Here is a 19,535-nt window from a genome sequence, read left to right as displayed (position 1 = left end):
CAGGACCCATATGTGCATTCCCAGTTCAAACCCATGCCCACTTGGCCCATAAATATGCCATGCAAGACCCATATATGTGTTCCCAGATCAAACCCCTGCCCACTTGGCCCATAAATATGCCATTCAAGACCCATATATGTGTTCCCAGTTCAAACCCATGCCCACTTGGCCCATAAAAATTCTATGCAGGACCCATATGTGCATTCCCAGTTCAAACCCATGCCCACTTGGCCCATAAATATGCCATGCAAGACCCATATATGTGTTCCCAGATCAAACCCATGCCCACTTGGCCCATGCCTGTCCCTTATGGGGCCCATGTAATCAGCTCATATGGGCTTCCTATGTGGGACTCATACTACAAAACCTACATGGGACCCGCTGATTTCACCCAGCCAAAGCCCATGCCCACACAGTACCCATGGAACCCATAGTTAACCCATCTGGGCCCCACGTGTCATTGCTGGCTGGGGTGGTACAAGAATGGCTGCCTTGCCTGAATAAAAAGGATAATATTAATAAAGATTTTGTGCCTGAGGTGGGAAAATATGTTTTTTGGAGGATTAACATATCTTTCAAGTTGAAGGTTTGTTTAAAAAAAAGTTTGTTCTTAATGAAAATTTTGAAAAATGCAAAGTGGAAATGGCACCCATTTTGTAGAATGACTCACATAGCATAAAAAGACTTGATTGATTGCAAGCAGTGTGCAGTGGAATCAGCCAAGCAAGTAGAGAGACGGAAGCTGTGTTTAAATAATGTGCCTTATTTTTGAGTTGCCAATAGAGTTCATAGAAATCGGATCAGCTGATATGTGTGGGGTTGGAAGTTGATAGTGGAGAATAGTAAAAATAGTAAAAAAAGAAGGGTTCAAGCAGGATTAACGCAGTACAAATCACCGTTTGTGGTTGCTTTTTTCAATTATTCAGCAATTATTCAGTCCCTTAAATTATATTATTATTACATTATAATATTATTATTACAGTGTAGGAATTAAATTATTGGAGATTTTATTGTAACAAATTTTGCCTCGTTTCAAACAAACACTAAAAACATGGATGCAAATTATCTTGATTGAATGATTAAGCAATCATTCTTATCTTCACATCTACATAAAGTCACCTGCATTGAATTCTCATTGTAAGCAATCTTCTTAGTTCTCATTGACTCATCTCTGTTGTCCTGTCTGCATTTGTTCCTTTCCTACCAAAGAAATCTCCCAGTTTTGCCAGACCAGCTCTCAGATAACTCAGAGCATCTTTATTTGCTTCTTCAGCTACAGCTTTTCTCCTCATTTCCTCCAGCTCTCGGGCCCAGTCTTCTTTCCCAGCCTCCTTCACTCTGGGGATGAAGAAGTCCAGATGCTGAAGAGTGAAGGCCGAGTCTGGCTTTAATGCGATCTGAGACAGATGCTTGATGTTCTGGTAAGCTTCAGTTAGAAGAATTGACTTTTGCTTTTCAATCTCCTGCATATCTTTGTCAAGATCATCCATTACAACTGAAAACCTATTGGACAGTTTTTGAGCTTTTTGATTTTCTTTTTTAATGGAGGCATAATGGAAAATCTTGCAAAAGGTGCTGATGATGTATTTATTGTCATCTTTGACGTGTTTGCTGTGATGACAGTTCCCTGTGCACACGGTGCAAAAGCCATCTTTCATGACTTCACATTTGCTGGGATCAGAAACCCACCAGCAGTCAAACTCATGGCAGTTTTCCTCACAGACGGTGCAGGTCGTCGCCTTCCTGCTCTTCCATGACTTGCTTTCAATGGGAATCTTCTCTTTGACTGTCTTTTTTACTTTAATGGGGAAGTTTTTACACTCCTTAATCTTTTCCTTGTTTTCTCTCATTGCCTGTTGGATCTGAATTTTTTCAGACTTCTTTGACTCTTTCTCCTGAACTCGCAGCTGTAAGTTGGAGATGGACGCTTCTAATCGAATGCGCTCTGTCAGGACATCTGAAGTCAACTCTAAACTTTTTCTGTTCTTTTCATCCAGAGACTGAAGGAAGTCCTTCATACCATCCATGCTGTCTTCCCAGGCACCTCTTTGAATATGAGCATGACGTTCTTCTGTGTGACGGGCGTCAGCCTGCCGGTTGTTAAACAAGAAATGAACAGGTTGGCCACTTTGGTCTCGTCTGCAGGGGATTTTAGCTTTATTAATGGCACTAAGAACGTTTTCCGGTGGCAGACCATCAGAGTGAGTGATTAAAAACACAATGTTGTTCACAATGTCTTTTCCAAACAAAGACAGAATTGAACTGATAATGTAATGCTGTCTGTCTGAGAGACGATTCTTAGATGCTTGAATCACAAAACACACAGCATCAATCTCACGAACTCCATCATTGCTCTGAAACAGCATAGATAAATTCTCAGCAACTTCCAGATCTTTTTCCAATCCTCTAGTGTCTCCGTATCCTGGAGTATCAATGATGGTGAGAGATAAAGGACTCTCTACAGGACAGACCTCATATATGGTGATTTCAGATGTTTGTGATTGCGATTGGTCTCTGGCTGCTTCTTCTGTGATTTCATACCATAGTTCATCCTCAAACTTCACTCCCAGTAAGTAGTTGACCATGGTGTTAATGATGGTGGTTTTGCCAGCACCAGTCTCTCCCACCAACAGCACAATTATGTTTGATTTTCTGGTGTCTTTTGTCCCATAAGTCCATTTTCTGACTTTTACATTGTCATCAAGCTCTTTTCTCTCAGTATGTAGACAATATCGTTTTGGAGGACCTTGATGAATCAGAGTTGGTATATGTGGTGGAAGAATCTGCTTTCTGTAAAATAAGAAGTCAAATGTTTTATATTTACCACAAGGTCGGCTGTCTTCTCATGGCATGCTGCATTGTTACTTTTAGATAAAGTTGGCTTAATGCCAGAGTTTTTATATTAATTAATTTGATCTGAATAGGTGTAGGCACCACTTTTCATTATATCTCACTTTATATTCTGACAAAATAAGAATTTTGCATGCAAAACTAATATGACCAAAGTATCAAAGCATTTTTTCTGCTCTGGTCAAAGTCTTGCCAACTGACAGTCCCACCTACTGTCCAAAACAAGTACTGTTCAACATTTTTGCCAATTTGGCATTTTTGAACTGCCAGTTCCATTGTCTAGAAGTTTTTATGTGTGTGTTTTTAGTTAAATTCCTTAAATAATGTCTGTGGTAAGTTTAAAACAAGTTATGCATCATGAAAAAGGTGATTGCTACTCTACCAAGTTGGCATCAAACAACAGGGGCATTAAACATCACCATGACAAGTGATCTCTTTTGGTTGTGACAAACCAAGCCAACATTTGGGCTTTTGCAGGATCTTCTGCATGTTGCCTCTAGTCGGACACCCTTTGACAGCAGTTCATCCAAATTAGCATTTTGAATCAGCATTGTGGAAAAAAAATCACTCATCACACGATCACAGTTGTGACCAATATTAGTAGCCCACCATGACTGCAGGAAGTAAATTAATTTGCGCAATATCACTGAAGAAATTTGAATGTACACCCAGGTTTAGCAATTAATTGTCTAAAATACTATTTTTAAAAGAATATAATTTACTCTGTTGTAGCACTTTTTAACTTACCTGGAACTCATGGTGATCACTGGAATGAAATTGTACAGCTCACAAAAGACCTTTACTCTCCAGTCTGCTTACAGAAAAACAAAACAAACAGTACATTACTTTCTTCAGGATATGACCAATTTACGCATAAATACAAATGAATGTTGAGTGTCTGCAAATCAACTTTGACAGAAATACTGGTTTAACACAAGCTAACAGGCTGAAGTTCCACCCAAAGTGTATTCACTGTAGGATAATGTAATATCTAAATAGTTGGTTATGATTAAAATTCCAGGAACATATTTATGTACTGCTGTCTCCGCTGCTTGTTTTTACCCCAGTTTATTCATACTTAAATGGACTACCCAGTCAACACATTTTTGTTCTAAGAACATTTTCCAAACATTATGCTTTGGTTATGATTTTTTTTTTTCCCAAGGTAACTTAATTTTCTCAGCATTGAAAGAATGTTTATTTGTAACATTAGGGTCCTGTTGTGCTTTTTCACTTTTTCAACTTTGTGTGTAATGTTAGTAATGTGTGTAATGTTTAAAAGATCAGCAAGGTTACAAGGCTCAAAGTCCACTCCAAAGGGAGACCAATTCTGTTTATTTAACAAAATCTACTTTCCAAGAAATCACAATGTTGCTTATTGAAATAATCTCTGCCCACGGAATACAGGGACGAGGCCTGGTGGAGCTGCGTTAGTGAAAACAGTGTTGTCGCTATGTTAAAGAGACGCTGTTTTTTTTTTGTCTTCCCATTTCCAAAACTCATGTTTTTTTGACATTCATAAGGCTGACGAACTTAGTGTTATTTTAAACACTGTTCCTGAACATTATAACCCCAAAGTTGATCTGTGTGCTGCACATTTTGTGGGGAACAGCTTACATAAACTAAGAGAGTGCAATGCAGGATACGCACAAAAGCTTCTCCTGAAATGGAGCAGTTTCCATTGTCAGGACAATCTGTTGTTGTAAGTAGGGATTCACCAAAATGATAATTCTGGGCCAAAATCTAAAATTATGGATGCACTTTGCTGATAACCAAAAATGAAAATGACTGTTTTTGTGTGTGTTTTTATGTTCAAATCTAAATAGTAAAAGAATTCAACTCAACTCAACTCAACTTTATTTATAAAGCACTTTCAACACCACAAGTGGAACCAAAGTGCTGTACAGAAAGTATAAAAGAAAACATAAAAAAAACATAAAAACATAAAAAACAAAAAACAGACATATGACATACACACTTACAAAGCATTGTCAAAAGCTAAAGAAAACAAATAAGTTTTAAGCGCACTCTGAAAAACACCCAATGAAGGACAAGTTTTTAGAGACAGAGGAAGGTCATTCCAAAGCCTAGGATCTGCAACAGAAAACGCCCGATCACCTTTACATTTTAAACGCGTACGTGGAACCACAAAAAGCAACTGATCATTTGAGCGCAGAGATCTGCTGGATTGACAGCGGCTGATTAAATCAGTAACATACTCAGGGGCTTCTCCATATCATTAAAAGTAAGAATAGATTTCAATTTAGATATTGATCTAAGATTTAAGAAACTATTCTTAACAACAGCATTGATTTGCTGCTCAAATTTGAGCTCAGAGTCAAAAATGACACCAAGGTTCCTCACGCTAGACAGTTTTTTTCCCAGGAAACAACCCCAGGCAGTCATCATCCACACACCCCTTATTTCCAAATAAAATGATCTCAGTCTTATCCTCATTTAATTGGAGAAGGTTATTTGCAAGCCAGCACTTAACTTCTGCCAAACATGAATGAAGAGACTGAATGCCACTTTTATGCCCATGTTTCAGTGGTACATAAATTTGAGAATCATCTGCATAAAGATGATACTGAATCCCAAATTTCTCAAAAATAGAACCTAGAGAGAGCATATAAAGGGAAAATAAAATTGGTCCCAGTATTGAGCCCTGTGGAACCCCACACACAAGGGTGGGCAATGGAAGAAAAATAATCCCCTAAGCTGACTGAAAGAGTCCTATTCTTTAAATAGGAAGAGAACCATTTCAGGGCTAAGCCCTGAATACCAACCTGATCCCTAAGACGATCAATGAGAATGTTATGATCAACTGTATCAAATGCCACTGTAAGATCTAACAACAGCAAGACAACACAGTTTCCAGAATCAACACCTCGTAGGATATCATTAGACACCCTCAAAAGAGCCGATTCTGTACTATGACCAACTCTAAAACCTGACTGGAATCTATCGCAGATATTATTCCTAATTAAAAAGTCATTAAGCTGTGCGTGCACAATTTTTTCTAGTATTTTTGAAATAAAAGGGAATTTTGAAATCGGACGAAAACTACTCATGTCAAATGGATCTAAGCTGGGTTTTTTTAAAAGGGACTGAATAACCGCGTGCTTAAAACTAACCGGAACAACACCAGATGACAAACTAATATTTATAATAGACAGAATACTTGGGCCAATTGAATCAAGTACCTGCTTAAACAGAGAAGAAGGAAGCACATCACCAGGAGACCTGGTGGGCTTCATATTAGCAGTTATATCCTTAAGCTGTTGCAAAGAAACAGGCATAAAACTGGTCAAATGGTTCTGAGGGGCAACAGAAACAATAAAATCATTACCAACAGATGAAATTAGAGATCTAATTCCATCAACCTTACCAATAAAAAAGTTTAAAAACTCTTCACACATGTCAGCAGAAGGAGAAAGTGCAGGAGTAGCAGTAGGATGAAGAACAGCATTTACAGTAGAGAAAAGTACTCTAGAATTATTACAGTTTCTGGAGATGATGACAGAGAAATAATTTGATCTAGCCAATTTAACAGCTCTTTGATACTCATTCAAATGATTCTTCAAAATCTCATAAGAGACTTGTAATTTATCTTTAACCCATTTGCGTTCAGCCCTCCTACACTCCTGCCTAGTACTGTTCAACCAGGGCTGCGATTTGACTTTTCTTCCCCTGACTTTGACAGGAGCCACAGCATCTAAAATCTCTAAGCAAGTAGAGTTAAACTGATCGACCAACTCTTCTAAACCCATACAGGGAGAGTGTGACTTGATCAATGAAAATAAAGGAGAGACATTAAAAACAGCTGAAAAACTACTCGCTGTACATGAATTAAGTATACGAGCCGAAATCGAGGCAGAAACAGTATTACCCGGCACAACACAAGGAAAATTAGTATTTAAAATAACAGTCTTATGGTCAGAAAAAAACAGTATCAACAATCTTCACGCTATCAATAGAAAATCCCAAAGATAATACAAGGTCAAGCGTATGACCACATTCATGAGTTGGACCCGAAACACATTGCAAAAAATCAAACGACTCTAATAAATTAAAAAATTCTTTGACCAGGGGCTTTGAAGGACAGCACACATGTATATTAAAATCCCCCAAAATTAAAATATTTGTCAAAAGAAGGGTACCAGATACAAATTCAGAAAACTCCTGTATAAAATCCCCATGAGAATTTGGGGGTCTATAAATCAAAACACATAACACAGATTTAAAAGAATTCAGCATAATTAACTGAGATTCAAAAGAGCTAAAGGATGCAGAAGGTGAAAATCTACACTTAAACTTGTCTTTAAAAACAACTGCAAGACCCCCGCCACGACCAACAGACCTAGGGGTACTGAAAAAACTGCAGCCAGGAGGAGAGAGTTCAGAAAGAGAAGTCATTTCACCAGCATTAAGCCAAGTCTCACTAACAAATAAAAAATCAATTTCATGAGAAAGAAAAAGATCGTTCAGGATGAAGGTCTTATTTGCCAGAGATCTCGCGTTCATCAACGCCATTGTCACTGGAATTAAAGTGGCAAAAGAAGAGGATTGCAGAGAGGAATCAAACAATGTTACCGAACTACTGTCACGCAAATAGCGAAGATTCCGATGATTAACTCCTCCATCTGCAGACTGTCGCCTCACGTACACCATCCGCGAGGAATGAGGCATCAACGCCGAAGACGGTAAGACAGGCACAATGTATGAACATCTCAAGTTCACGATCACGGCCTCCGCCATCAAAGAAGGTGGTCTGATGACTGGAAACTTCCCGATCCTCTTCGATCTCACAAGGACTCCAGCATGCTTCCCATGCACACAAACAAAAAACAATACAAACAAAAGAGATAAGGACAGACTGTGGCAAGCCGGCAAACATCCTGGCGCCATCTTGAAAAAGTTTAAATATGTATTCAGCTGCAAAATGTATTCATGCCACAATGCATACTGGGAACCATGAGTTAGTTAGGTCAAAGACTATAGAATAACACAAGACATGTCACTCGTATTGTTTTGAATGGGAGAAAGTGTAACACGCAATATGCCGGAATAAGTCCCGCCTTCAAAATAAGAGCCAATCGTCGACTGGTAAAGTCATCGAGTCACTAGAAGCACGTTAGAAGCACCGGTTTCTATAGAAACAGTCAGATGCGTGCCTCTGAAAGGAGGCACAAGAGACACGCATTTATGTCTGCACATGCGCATTAGCTTGATCCAGCCTAAAAAAAAATAGTTTTTTTGTCATGATTCGAATGTTTGGAAAAAAAACAATTATGAGACAGTTGTTGTCAGATTTCATTGGTGATATCAAATATGAAATTTAATTGAAAGTTTGGCAAACAGCTTTGGAGAATTTGATGTTTCCCCATTCAAAGAGATAGGAGCTGCACTTGCGTGCCTGAGAGGCGTTTCAAAGATGGCCACCGAGTGAAATGACTTGTCTTAAAGGGACTTTGGTTTGGTAAGCTGAGTGTTAATGTCTGTGAGAGTGTAAATGACACCATAGTTAATAACTTTTTAAATAACAACGTCTAGGTTACTATTGTAACCCCCGTTCCCAGAAGGAGGGAACGGAGACGTTACGTCGATACTGACGTAATGGGGGGTCTCGCCAGGGAGCCCAATCACCTCCAAGGATACAGGTCGAAGAGGTCGAGGTCGAGGAGAGATCGAAGCTGCTGTTCCTACCCACGGGGAAGAGTGCTTCGGAACTCAATCCCACGTTTTTCAGCCATAACCAAAACGCCAGGAAAGCGTTCCCCAAGGAAGGGAAAGCTACGGAGACCACACCCTACCCGAAGGGAGGTAATGTGTGGAAGACACATATGGACTGGTCTGAGGACAGTAACGCATATGGAAGATCTCTGATGTAGGTCCTACCTTCCGGGAGGAACATACTAGCAATCAGAGATAGGGCAAAACAAAGCCGCCCAGGGAAAGACATGGGTTTACCGTTAGGGAAACCGTACCATGGACAAACACATATGGGATTACCCGCGGGGAATCACAGCATATGGGCATCTAGCCCAGTACAAGGGCAGACCAACCGGGCATACACATGAGTACTGGACCTAGCGCCGGACGCCTCCGCCACGTCTAGCCGCCGCAGGATGCAAGAGGAACTCCACAGGGTTCGCCGTTACGGGGAACTGAACTGAGGAGCGGAAAAAAGTGCTCGCATTCCCTCTCCCGAGGGAAATGGCACAGCAAGCGAACACCCATGGCTATCTACGAGTAGACAGCACACGGGTGGACACCGGTTCCACTCAGAGATTGTAATATCTCGTGAATGTATTTGGTGTCGCCCAGCCTGCAGCTCTGCAAATGTCTGCAACAGAGGCGCCGTGCACCAACGCCCAGGAAGAAGCAACACCCCGAGTGGAGTGAGCTTGCAACCCGAGGGGGCACGGCTCGCCTTGGGACTGGTACGCCAAGGCGATGGCATCCACTATCCAGTGGGCCAACCTCTGTTTGGAGACAGCCTTTCCCTTCTGCTGACCTCCAAAACAGACAAAGAGCTGCTCAGAGCTTCTGAAGCTCTGTGTGCGGTCCACGTAAACGCGCAGAGCACGAACGGAACACAGCAGCGCAAGGGCTGGGTCTGCCTCCTCCGGGGGAGTGCTTGCAGGTTCACCACCTGGTCCCGGAAGGGAGTGGTGGGAACCTTGGGCATATATCCAGGCCGGGGTCTCAAGATAACGTGAGAGTAGTCCGGCCCGAATTCCAGGCACGAATTGCTGACCGAAAATGCTTGCAGGTCCCCAACCCTCTTGAAGGAAGCGAGTATACTGATATGCCGCCCCTCGAACGCAAACCGTAGGAACGGTCTGTGTCGAGGAAGGATCGAGACATGAAAGTACGCGTCCTTCAGGTCGATCGCTGCAAACCAATCCTGGGTGCGAACGCACATGAGAATGCGTTTCAGCTTCAGCATCTTGAACGGGAGCTTGTGAAGGGTCCGATTCAAGACGTGCAGATCCAAGATTGGCCGTAACCCCCCGCCTTTCTTGGGTACTATGAAGTATGGGCTGTAAAACCCGGACTCCATCTCGGCTGGAGGGACAGGCTCTATTGCGTCCTTCGCCAAAAGAACCGCAATCTCCGCCCGCAGGACAGAGGCGTTGGGACCTGTCACCGAGGTGAACAGAACGCCGCTGAACCTGGGGGGACGCCTGGCGAACTGAATCGCGTAGCCGAGTCTGATTGTCCGAATGAGCCAACGGGACGGGTTGGGAAGGCGTAGCCACGCCCCTAAGCACCGTACGAGTGGAACCATCCGGACAACAGAAGTACCCACGGGGGGGCAGCATGGAGCACTGAGGCCCAACTCGGGATGCAGTGCGTCCCGAAGTCAAGGCTGTGAGTGGGGTCCATTCACATGGCTCCGAGTGGGCAGGGTGGCGTGGGAAGGAGTGGTTGAGAGAGAGGGAGCGGAAGCTCGCTCACCCTCAACACAGACCTTCTTATATGACCCAGAGGTTTCGGAAATTGCTCTTTTATTGAGGAAGTGGAACAGAAATAAAAGGAAACACAGGATTCTCCCCCGGGCCCTCTCCCGGGGGAAGGAGCGGTGCGGTCACCGTCTCCTGTAGAGCAGCTCCCAAAACAACTGGGTCTCCCATCTCAGGGCTGCTTCTTGGCCTTCTTCTTCTTCTCGGAAGGAGGCTTGGCGGACTGGGCGGGGGGCGTGGCCTTCCGGCGGGTGGCTCGAGGAGGATGGGAGGGTTCCGATCTCACAGGAGCCTGAGCCGCAGGAGGACGCCCTTGGCGAGGAGCAGACGAAGGCGCGGCCCATGGCGGATTGGTGGCATCATCACTGTCCAGCGGCGGAGTAAGCCTTGGCAGTGAGAGCGGCCGTGGTCTTATCCGCCTTGGACGGGAGACGCGGACGATTCCGCCAGGTAGCCGCGGACTGCGGGCATAAGTGCACCGCAATCACACTCTCCACCTGTGGAACGTCCACGTACCCCTTGGCGGCTCCACCATCGAGGGTAGTGAGAGTGCAGGAGGCAGAAGACCGTAGTCTGGCAGTGTGAGGTGCCAACCATGTCTTCTGGAGCTCCTCATGCACCTCCGGGAAGAACGGCACTGGGGCGGGACGCGGCTGGGAGTTGCGCCCCGAACCCAGAAACCAGTCATCCAACCGCGAGCGCTCGGGACACGGTGGAGGGTTCCACACGAGGCCGATGCCCGCGGCGGCCCGGGCAAGCATGGCTGTAAGCTCAGAGTCCGCCTCCGACTGAGCAACCATCCCAGAGGGCGGAAGCTCGGAGTCGTCGTCGCTCTCTGAACCATTCAGCCCACTCCCCGATGCAGCAATCGACATCCGATCCTCCTCCGGAGCGCCGAAAGTGACGTGGGGCACCCCCAAAGAGGGCCCCGCGGCAGCTCGATGGCACATGGTGTTGTGGAGGAGTGGGAGGATCCTCAGATCTCCCAGAGCACTAACCGGACCGGCGGCCGCTACAGCCGCCGGCGCTGGGGTAGTGACAGAGGGGACCCTCACTTCTGTGTTAAAGAAGGAGAGTCGCGATCTCAACACCAACATGGACATGCCCTCGCAGTGAGGGCATGTACCATCCACGAGCGCTGACTCAGCATGCGGTCTACCCAGACACGTGAGACAGTGGTCGTGGCCATCAGAGGAGGTCAGGAAACGACCGCATCCAGAAACACACGGACGAAAAGACATCTTGAAAAAGACGCTGATCACCCGTGCTTGCTCTTTCAGTTATACCCACCAACTGAAGCACACAGGGATGGATGTAGCACCGCCCTGTGGGCAGCGCGCTGTCACACCCACCGCTGAGCGTGCCTTCCCACCAGCTGGAGATCCACGAGCAGCCACCGGAACAAAACACTGGAAAGCAATTAGAATTGCTATTGAAAGGAACTTGTCCTTGAGCAATTAAAATTGCTGTTTTTGCTCTTTCGATCAGAAATTCACTCTTGGAGATGAAGGGAATCCAACCGACCGGCTCCGAAGCAAAAGTATGAATGAAGGTGAGTATGCCGGCCCTATTTATACCCTGATGCCGGGGGAGGGGCCCGGCATGTAAATCTCACAGGCCAACACTGTAACACCCAACCTTAAGCCATTTTAAGCCAGAAAGTTAGTGATCCTTAATATTTAAAGGATGTTCAAATAATGTTTTCTGCCAACATTATGAGAAAATTCATCAAATACTAATGACAATATGTGGTGATTTCATGAACATTGTTTTAAAACCATTTAATTCTAACACTTAACACATGCATAACCTTTACATAATTTTAAGAGAAAAGTTAGGAACAATAACTATGGCACAGGCTGTAAAACTGGCCCACTGTCACATGTCTGTTTGTTCTTTCACCATATTCTGTTTGTCACATGTCCTCCTTTGTTTAGTTTTCCTGCCTTTAGTTTGTTGTTATGGTTTCTGATTTGATTAGTGTCCTTGTTTCAGGTGTGTCTTGTTTATCCCATTAGTTCTTGTATAAGTATTCCTTGGTTTTGTTCACTCTTTGTCCTGTCATTGTTTTTTTTGGTTTTTTTGGATGTGTTACCTCCCTTCTGATTTATCATTAAACCTTTGAATGTTATTTGGAAACCTGCTCTCCTGCCTTCTTCCTCCTGTGGTCACATATCGTGACAGATGACAGGACCAAACCAAAACACCACTATCCTGGCTGAGGACTGCCTGTGGGGTTTGAGGCAGAATGGCCACCCATTGGAGAGGAATGTGGAGGAAATTCTATAGCTCTATAATAAGGTGAGCTTGATGACTCCTCTCTCCGTGTGTGTGTGTGTGTGTGTTTTGGATGGGGCTGGATAAGGATTCAATTAAATTCACTTCACATTTATTTGTATAGCGCTTTTCACAATACATATAGTTTCAAAGCAGCTTTACAGAGAATGCATGTCAAAATTACAATTTAAAGAAGAATGCAGTTAGCAAATAATGTAATAATTTAGGCAAATCATTTACAAACACTGTTAGCATTTTACTTGAAGGTAGAAGCAATGACCTCCTGGAAAAATGAATTACATAATAACTTATATATATATAGATATATAGAAATGTATAGGCGTCCCAAGGTAAAACAGAAAAGCAAATGGAGAATAATTAGTGTAGCTGCTGTTCATAACATTAAGCAAATATAGTCACGTGCAATTGATCTGACATGAGATGCATTATGTGAATGCTTGGCTAGAGAGATGCGTTTTTAATCTAGATTTAAACTGGGTGAGCGAGTCTGAGCCCCGAACATTATCAGGAAGGCTATTCCAGAGTTTAGGAGCCAAATGTAACGCTCCCCCTCCTTTAGTGGACTTAGATATCCTAGGCACAAGAATTAAAAAGATGTATACATGTGTATAAGTTAGTGGAAGTGATTTGTGTGTTACTAAATAACAGCTTGGAATAGTGTTTGTGCAATAAACAAACTGAAATTTAAGACCTCAGATAACTTTAATGTAATGCATGAGACATATACTGTTATGATTCTTTTATGTTTTTTGTCTTTGTGGAGTTCAACAGTTATGGTCATTATGGTAACAAAAACACTTTTTAAATGTTAAATCTTGATGAAGTGTAACTACTCTAAATATTTTTGGTTGTTTGTAAATGGAATTCAACTTTTTTATATGGTAACGCTTTAGATTACAGCCCGGAAAGTACTGTGTAATTACAACAAATTTACAGTGTGACTTTCGGTAATTATAGTGTACCTAAATTAAGTACATGTAAGTATAGGGGAACAATATGTAAAGTATAGGGAATAAAGGGGTAACAACCAGGAAAATAACATATTAGCTATACTGCAAGAATATATTATACTTATACTGTTATGATAGACAACGATCTTATGCTTGGGAGCAATTTAGTGAGAAAGTGCACTGATTAAGCTGTTTCAAGGCAAGTAGAAAGAACTATTGCAATCTTTTTTTTAATACATGGGGAAATATGCTTTTGTTTCATGTAGTTACAGGGTAGCCTAAGTAGGCTAATTAAAAAAAAACACAAACAATCTGTTATCACTTGGAAACCTTTATTTGAAAAACAACTTATTTCAAAACAGATTTAAAGTTACAACACTTCATATTCGTTTCTCTTGCTTGGCTACCTCCTCCTCTTGTTCCTCTTCTTCTATTTCTTTCTTTCCACTGATGAATCTTAAGAGGGAATCCAATGTCTATTCTGTAAGAAAATACACTACATCTGGAAATGTGTTTACCATTTACTCATCTTTTACCCTCATGCCATCTGAGATGTATACGACTTTCCCTCTTAAGATAAACACAAAGGTTTTTAAAAAAATAAATAATCTGCGAATGCTTTATAATGCAAGCTCATGTTCCTAAAAGTCGAAGCATCAAACGGCAAACAGCAATAACTACAGTAATCCATACGACCCCAATGGATGAATCAGTGTCTTCTGAAGTGAAACAATACGTATTTGTTAGAAAAATACCAAATATTTTAAAATGTTAAACTTCAACCAACTGTCACCTGCGCGTGCATGCAAGGGTTGAGAGTTCATGCTTGGCCTTGACGTAACTTGAAGCGTGACGTAAGTGTGCCGAGAAACTCACGCGAAAAGTCACACAAATGTCGGATGCCGTCAGTTTTTTACATATTTATATATATATATGCTCACTACAAAATACACAGAATAATAGATAATGAGAAAAAAACAAGACAGAATAACAGAGATGGCAATTCTCGCGCGAGTTTCACATGAATCTCCCGCGAGAACGTCATGAAAGCTTCACGTTGCTCATTACAATATGTTTCGTCGAACGCAAAGTCGGCTCTCATGCAGCCGCTGGTGACAGTTGTTCTAGGCTAAACCATAGGTGCCGATTTATGTTTCTGCCAGTGGGTGCATCAATAACAAGGACAAATTTGTGTGCATTTTGATAGTAACTTCGCTGGAAAGAAGAGTCTAGTGAATCGCGATAGATTGCGCATGTATGTACACGAGTCACCATTCCTCCACTTATAACAGCGGTAACACAGCATTTCAAAAGCACGTTCCAGTGCCAGATTGCTTATTATTTAACTCAAATGAACGTCAAATGGATGTTTCATTTGAATTCGACCAAAAACAAGCACATTCTTTTCATGAGTGTTGTCGTGCTCTCGCTGAAATCTGAAGATAACGTTACCTAAAGGTAGCCTACACTGTGTTATTTCATCAGTCAGTCATGAACGTCAGGTGGTTAAAAGCTTCCGGCAACTTTAAATACAGGAAGAAAGACCATTTTAGGGACAGGGCAACGACAGTTTGAGTTCTGATTCTGAATCTGAGCGAGTGCGAGAGTGAAGGAAATCAGACTGCGAGTTGAGAGATTTGTGCTCGCTCAACTCTGGATGCACTCTCAACTTTTGCCATTAAAATAACGTCATAGAAACGGCCTTAAATAAACTATATATACAGTGCCCTCCACAATTATTGGCACCCTTAGTAAATATGAGCAAAGGTGGCTGTGAAAATAAATCTGCATTGTTTATCCTTTTGATCTTTCATTAAAAAAATTCACAAAATTATAACCTTTCATCGAAGTAAAACAATTGAATGTGGGGGAAACTCACATTATGAAATAAATGTTTTTCTCCAATACATATTGGCCACAATTATTGGCACCCCTAGAAATTCTTATGAGTAAAATATTTCTTAAGTATATTCCCATTCATATTACATTTTTTTTAGCACACCAGGGTGACTAGGAGCATGAAATTGTCCAGCCATGACTTCCAGTTCCACAGGAATATAAACATGAGGAAACACAAAGGCCAAATTCCCGTAATCATTCATCACAATGAGTAAAACCAAAGAATATAGTTCTGATGTGTAGCAAAAGATTGTTGAGCTTCACAAAATAAAAAGTGGCTGTAAGAAAATAGCTAAAGCATTGAAAATCCCCATTTCCACCATCGGGGCAATAATTAAGAAGTTCCAATTAACTAAACATGTTACAAATCTGCCTGGAAGAGGATGTATGTCTAAATCGTCCTAATGCACGGTGAGGAGGAAAGTTTGACTGGACAAAGACTCTCCAAGGATCACAGCTGGAGAATTGCAGAGATTAGTTGAGTCTTGAGTCTCAGAAAGCCTAAAAAAAATGATCAAACAGCACCTACATCCCCACAAGTTGTTCTGGAGGGTTTCTAGAAAAATCCTCTGCTCTCATCCAGAAACAACCTCCAGCATATTCAGTTGTCAGACACAACTGAAACTTCAAACGGGACCGGCTTCTATGGTCAGATGAAACTAATACAAGAGCTTTTTGGCAGCAAACCCACAAGATGGGTTTGGTGCACACATGGATAAAAAGTACCCCATGCCCACGGTTAAATATACTGCTGGATCTTTAATGCTGTGAGCCTATTTTTCTGCTGGAGGTCCTGGACATCTTGTTCAGATACATGGTATCATGGATTCTAGCAAATACCAACAGATAAAATATCAAAACCTGCTTCTGCTAGAAATCTTGTAATGGGCCGTGGTTGAATCTTCCATCGGGACAATGATTCAAAACATCAAAACCAACACAAAAATGGGTCACTGAGCACAAAATGAAGCTTCTGCCATGGCCATCTCAGTCTTCTGACCTGAACCCTAAAGAAAATGAGTGGAGTGAACTGAAGAGAAGAAGCACCAGCATGGAGCTGTAATCTGAAGGATCTGGAGAGATTCTGCATGAAGGAATGGTCTCTGATCTCATCACGGGTGTTCTCCAAACTCATCAGGCATTACAGGTGAAGACTCAGAGCTGTTATCTTGGCAAAAGGAGGTTGCAAAAAGATTTGAATGAAAGGGTGCCAATAATTGTGGCCAATGTGTTTTGGAGAAGAACATTTATTTCATAATGTGATTTTCCCACACTTTCAATTGTTTTACTTCGATGATAGGTTATAATTTTGTGAATTTTTTGAATGACAGATCAAAAGGATAAACAATGCAGATTTATATAAAGGATATATAAAGGATCGTTTCTGATAGCTGCAATCAATTTTTTACTTGGGATCGGCGCCTATGGGCTAAACCATGAGAAAATACAGTACACCCAGAAATTTTCTTTTAATACAGAATAGCAAGGGGATTCCATCTTAAGATTCATCAGTTGAGAAACAGGAGGAGGAGGAAGCCAAGCGAGAAACAACAACAAACAAAAAAACGGACAAAACATGTTACTTTCTGTCAGGACTTTAGAATTTGAAATGAAAAGTTGATTTAAAAAAAAAAAGAATAAATTAATAAGTATTGCAGACCTGTTTTTAATAAAGTTGTTTTTCAAATAAAGGTTTCAGAGTCAGTGATATCAGATTATTTTTGTTTGTTTGTTTTTTTTATTATTATTATTATTTTTATTATTATTACTTACCCTGTAACTACATGAAACAAGACTGTAACAAGCACCACTTTAAGTTACGGCCCGTAATGTCACACTTACCCTGTAACTACATGAAACAAAAGCATATTTCCCCATGTATTAAAAAAGATTGCAATAGTTCTTTCTACTTGCCTTGAAACAACTTAATCAGTGCACTTTCTCGCTAAATTGCTCCCAAGCGTAAGATTGTTGTCTATCATAACAGTATAAGTACTCCTTAGTTCTAAAACACTTACAGTATAACTAATTTGATATTTTCCTGGTTCCTTTTATTCCCCAGACTTTACTTATTGTTCCCCTATACTTATATGTACTTACTTTATAGGTACACTATAATTACCGAAAGTTACGCTGTAAATTTGTTGTAATTATGCAGTACTTCCCGGGCTGTAATCTGTAAAGTTTCTAGTATTTTCTGTTTTTTTCTAGATTTAATAAGTTGAACAGATATAGAAATTAATACTTTTAACATGCTTGCATGAAAAATCTAGTGTGTTATTTTATTTCATTTTTTATTTTTTATTTTTTGGGTAATGGCATGAACTCAAGACAAAACAAAAGATAAAATGACAACCAACACTAGACAGTAAATGTCTTCAGAAATATTTTTATTTTTTTAACTAGCATATTCTCATCAAATCCAAACTACATCTTCAGATGACACAAAGCAAGAGTAAATAGATTATTCCACTTACCTCCTCAGAGAAAACCCCACAGAGACAGGATGATCAGAGAATATATGAAGAATTTTGGTCCTAAAAGTTTTCAAAATGAGCTAGGGGTGTCACTGGAGATTTAAGAGAATATTCCAGAAAAGCAGAGATATTTTCAGTCAGAGAAACAACGGCAACTTCAATGGACCCACCAGGGCTATGTCTGTATACTTTATGAATCTTTAGAAGACTGATTAACAAAGGAAATTTGTTAATATTTAATGAACCTGACCTTTAAACTTACAACGCACTACAGATAAGATTACTCCCTGATTGTACAATCTTTATGGTTCTGATAACACTTGTGGTTCTGATAACACTGTGTTTATCCTATGTTTTAGCTAGAATATCTAAAAATGCAAAAAAAAAAAAAAAAAAAAAAAAAACCCCTTGTTTTTATTTTAAACAATTTATCAATATAAATACATAAAATGAGCACAAATCAGTAAGCTCAAAAAGAGAAACTATGCACTGGTAAAAGACCACTATAGTATATTGAAACATTTGCAATTTAAATATATATATAAAAAGTCAGGCTTTTTTTTTTTTTTTTTGCAGTCAAATGGTGGTGTTCTGATATCTACCAGTAGTGATATCAGATATATATTTTTTTTAATTTATTTATTTATTTTATTACTTTTAGATGTAATGGCTGTGTCTTAATACCTGACATAACACAGAAGAATTTGTCACGTCCCTGAAATACGACCCATAGGAGTGTTTACTAAAGTTGCGCCCTTATCGACAACAGGACACTTGTAGAGCAGAGAAGAACATTCACAATGGTAGGTGCCAGGAAAATGAAAAAGAATAATAAAGAAGTGACAACAGGTAGTTCGGGGGAAAGTGGTGAAGAGGGGGTAATAGAAAGGAGAAGGGAGGAATTGAAATTAATGATTCAGTTTAGAGAGTGTCATGGAATGATAGGGGTGAGTCCAATTGCTTTGACAACTGAGTTAAAAAAGTTGATAGGGGAAGTAACAAATGCAAAAGTAATGCAGGATGGAGCATTGTTGATGATATGTGTTAATGATGAGCAAAGGATAAAAGCAGTGAGAATCAAAAAGGTGTGTAAACAAGAGGTAGTGAGTTGTAAACCAGTAGGTGAAAAGACATGGGTAAGTGGAGTAATATCTGGAGTGCCTATAGAGGTATCAGTAGAAGAGATAAAGAAAAATATCAAGGGAGGGAAAGTAGGAGAAGTCAGACCCTTGCAGACAAATAAAGATGGAAGTAGAGTTGATAGTTTATTAGTAATGTTAAAGTTTGAAGAGGAAGTGTTACCAGAATGGGTCAGAATTGGGTATACAGGTGCTGGTCATATAATTAGAATATCATCAAAAAGTTGATTTATTTAACTACTTCCATTCAAAAAGTGAAACTTGTATATTATATTTATTCATTACACACAGACTGATATATTTCAAATGTTTATTTCTTTTAATTTTGATGATTATAACTGACAACTAAGGAAAATCCCAAATTCAGTATCTCAGAAAATTAGAATATTACTTAAGACCAATGAAAGTAAGGATTTTTAGAAATCTTGGCCAACTGAAAAGTATGAACATGAA

General features: G+C 40.7%; 1 protein-coding gene across 1 annotated transcript; it reads right to left on the bottom strand.

Annotated features, from left to right (window-relative positions):
• Nucleotides 1-478: 478 nt before the first annotated feature.
• On the bottom strand, nt 479-10,144 carry LOC125263974. Its single transcript, XM_048183175.1, has 6 exons — nt 9,777-10,144; nt 7,975-8,026; nt 7,444-7,674; nt 6,054-6,167; nt 5,637-5,643; nt 479-2,839 (listed from the first exon to the last, which is right to left on the bottom strand). The coding sequence occupies exons 1-6, from the start codon at nt 10,142-10,144 to the stop codon at nt 1,158-1,160; spliced, it is 2,454 nt and encodes an 817-aa protein (XP_048039132.1). The 3' UTR covers nt 479-1,157.
• Nucleotides 10,145-19,535: the final 9,391 nt, after the last annotated feature.

Source organism: Megalobrama amblycephala, linkage group LG3, assembly GCF_018812025.1.
Source record: "Megalobrama amblycephala isolate DHTTF-2021 linkage group LG3, ASM1881202v1, whole genome shotgun sequence".
Classification (NCBI taxonomy): Eukaryota; Metazoa; Chordata; class Actinopteri; order Cypriniformes; family Xenocyprididae; genus Megalobrama; species Megalobrama amblycephala.
This window is presented reverse-complemented; position numbering and strand designations above follow the sequence as displayed.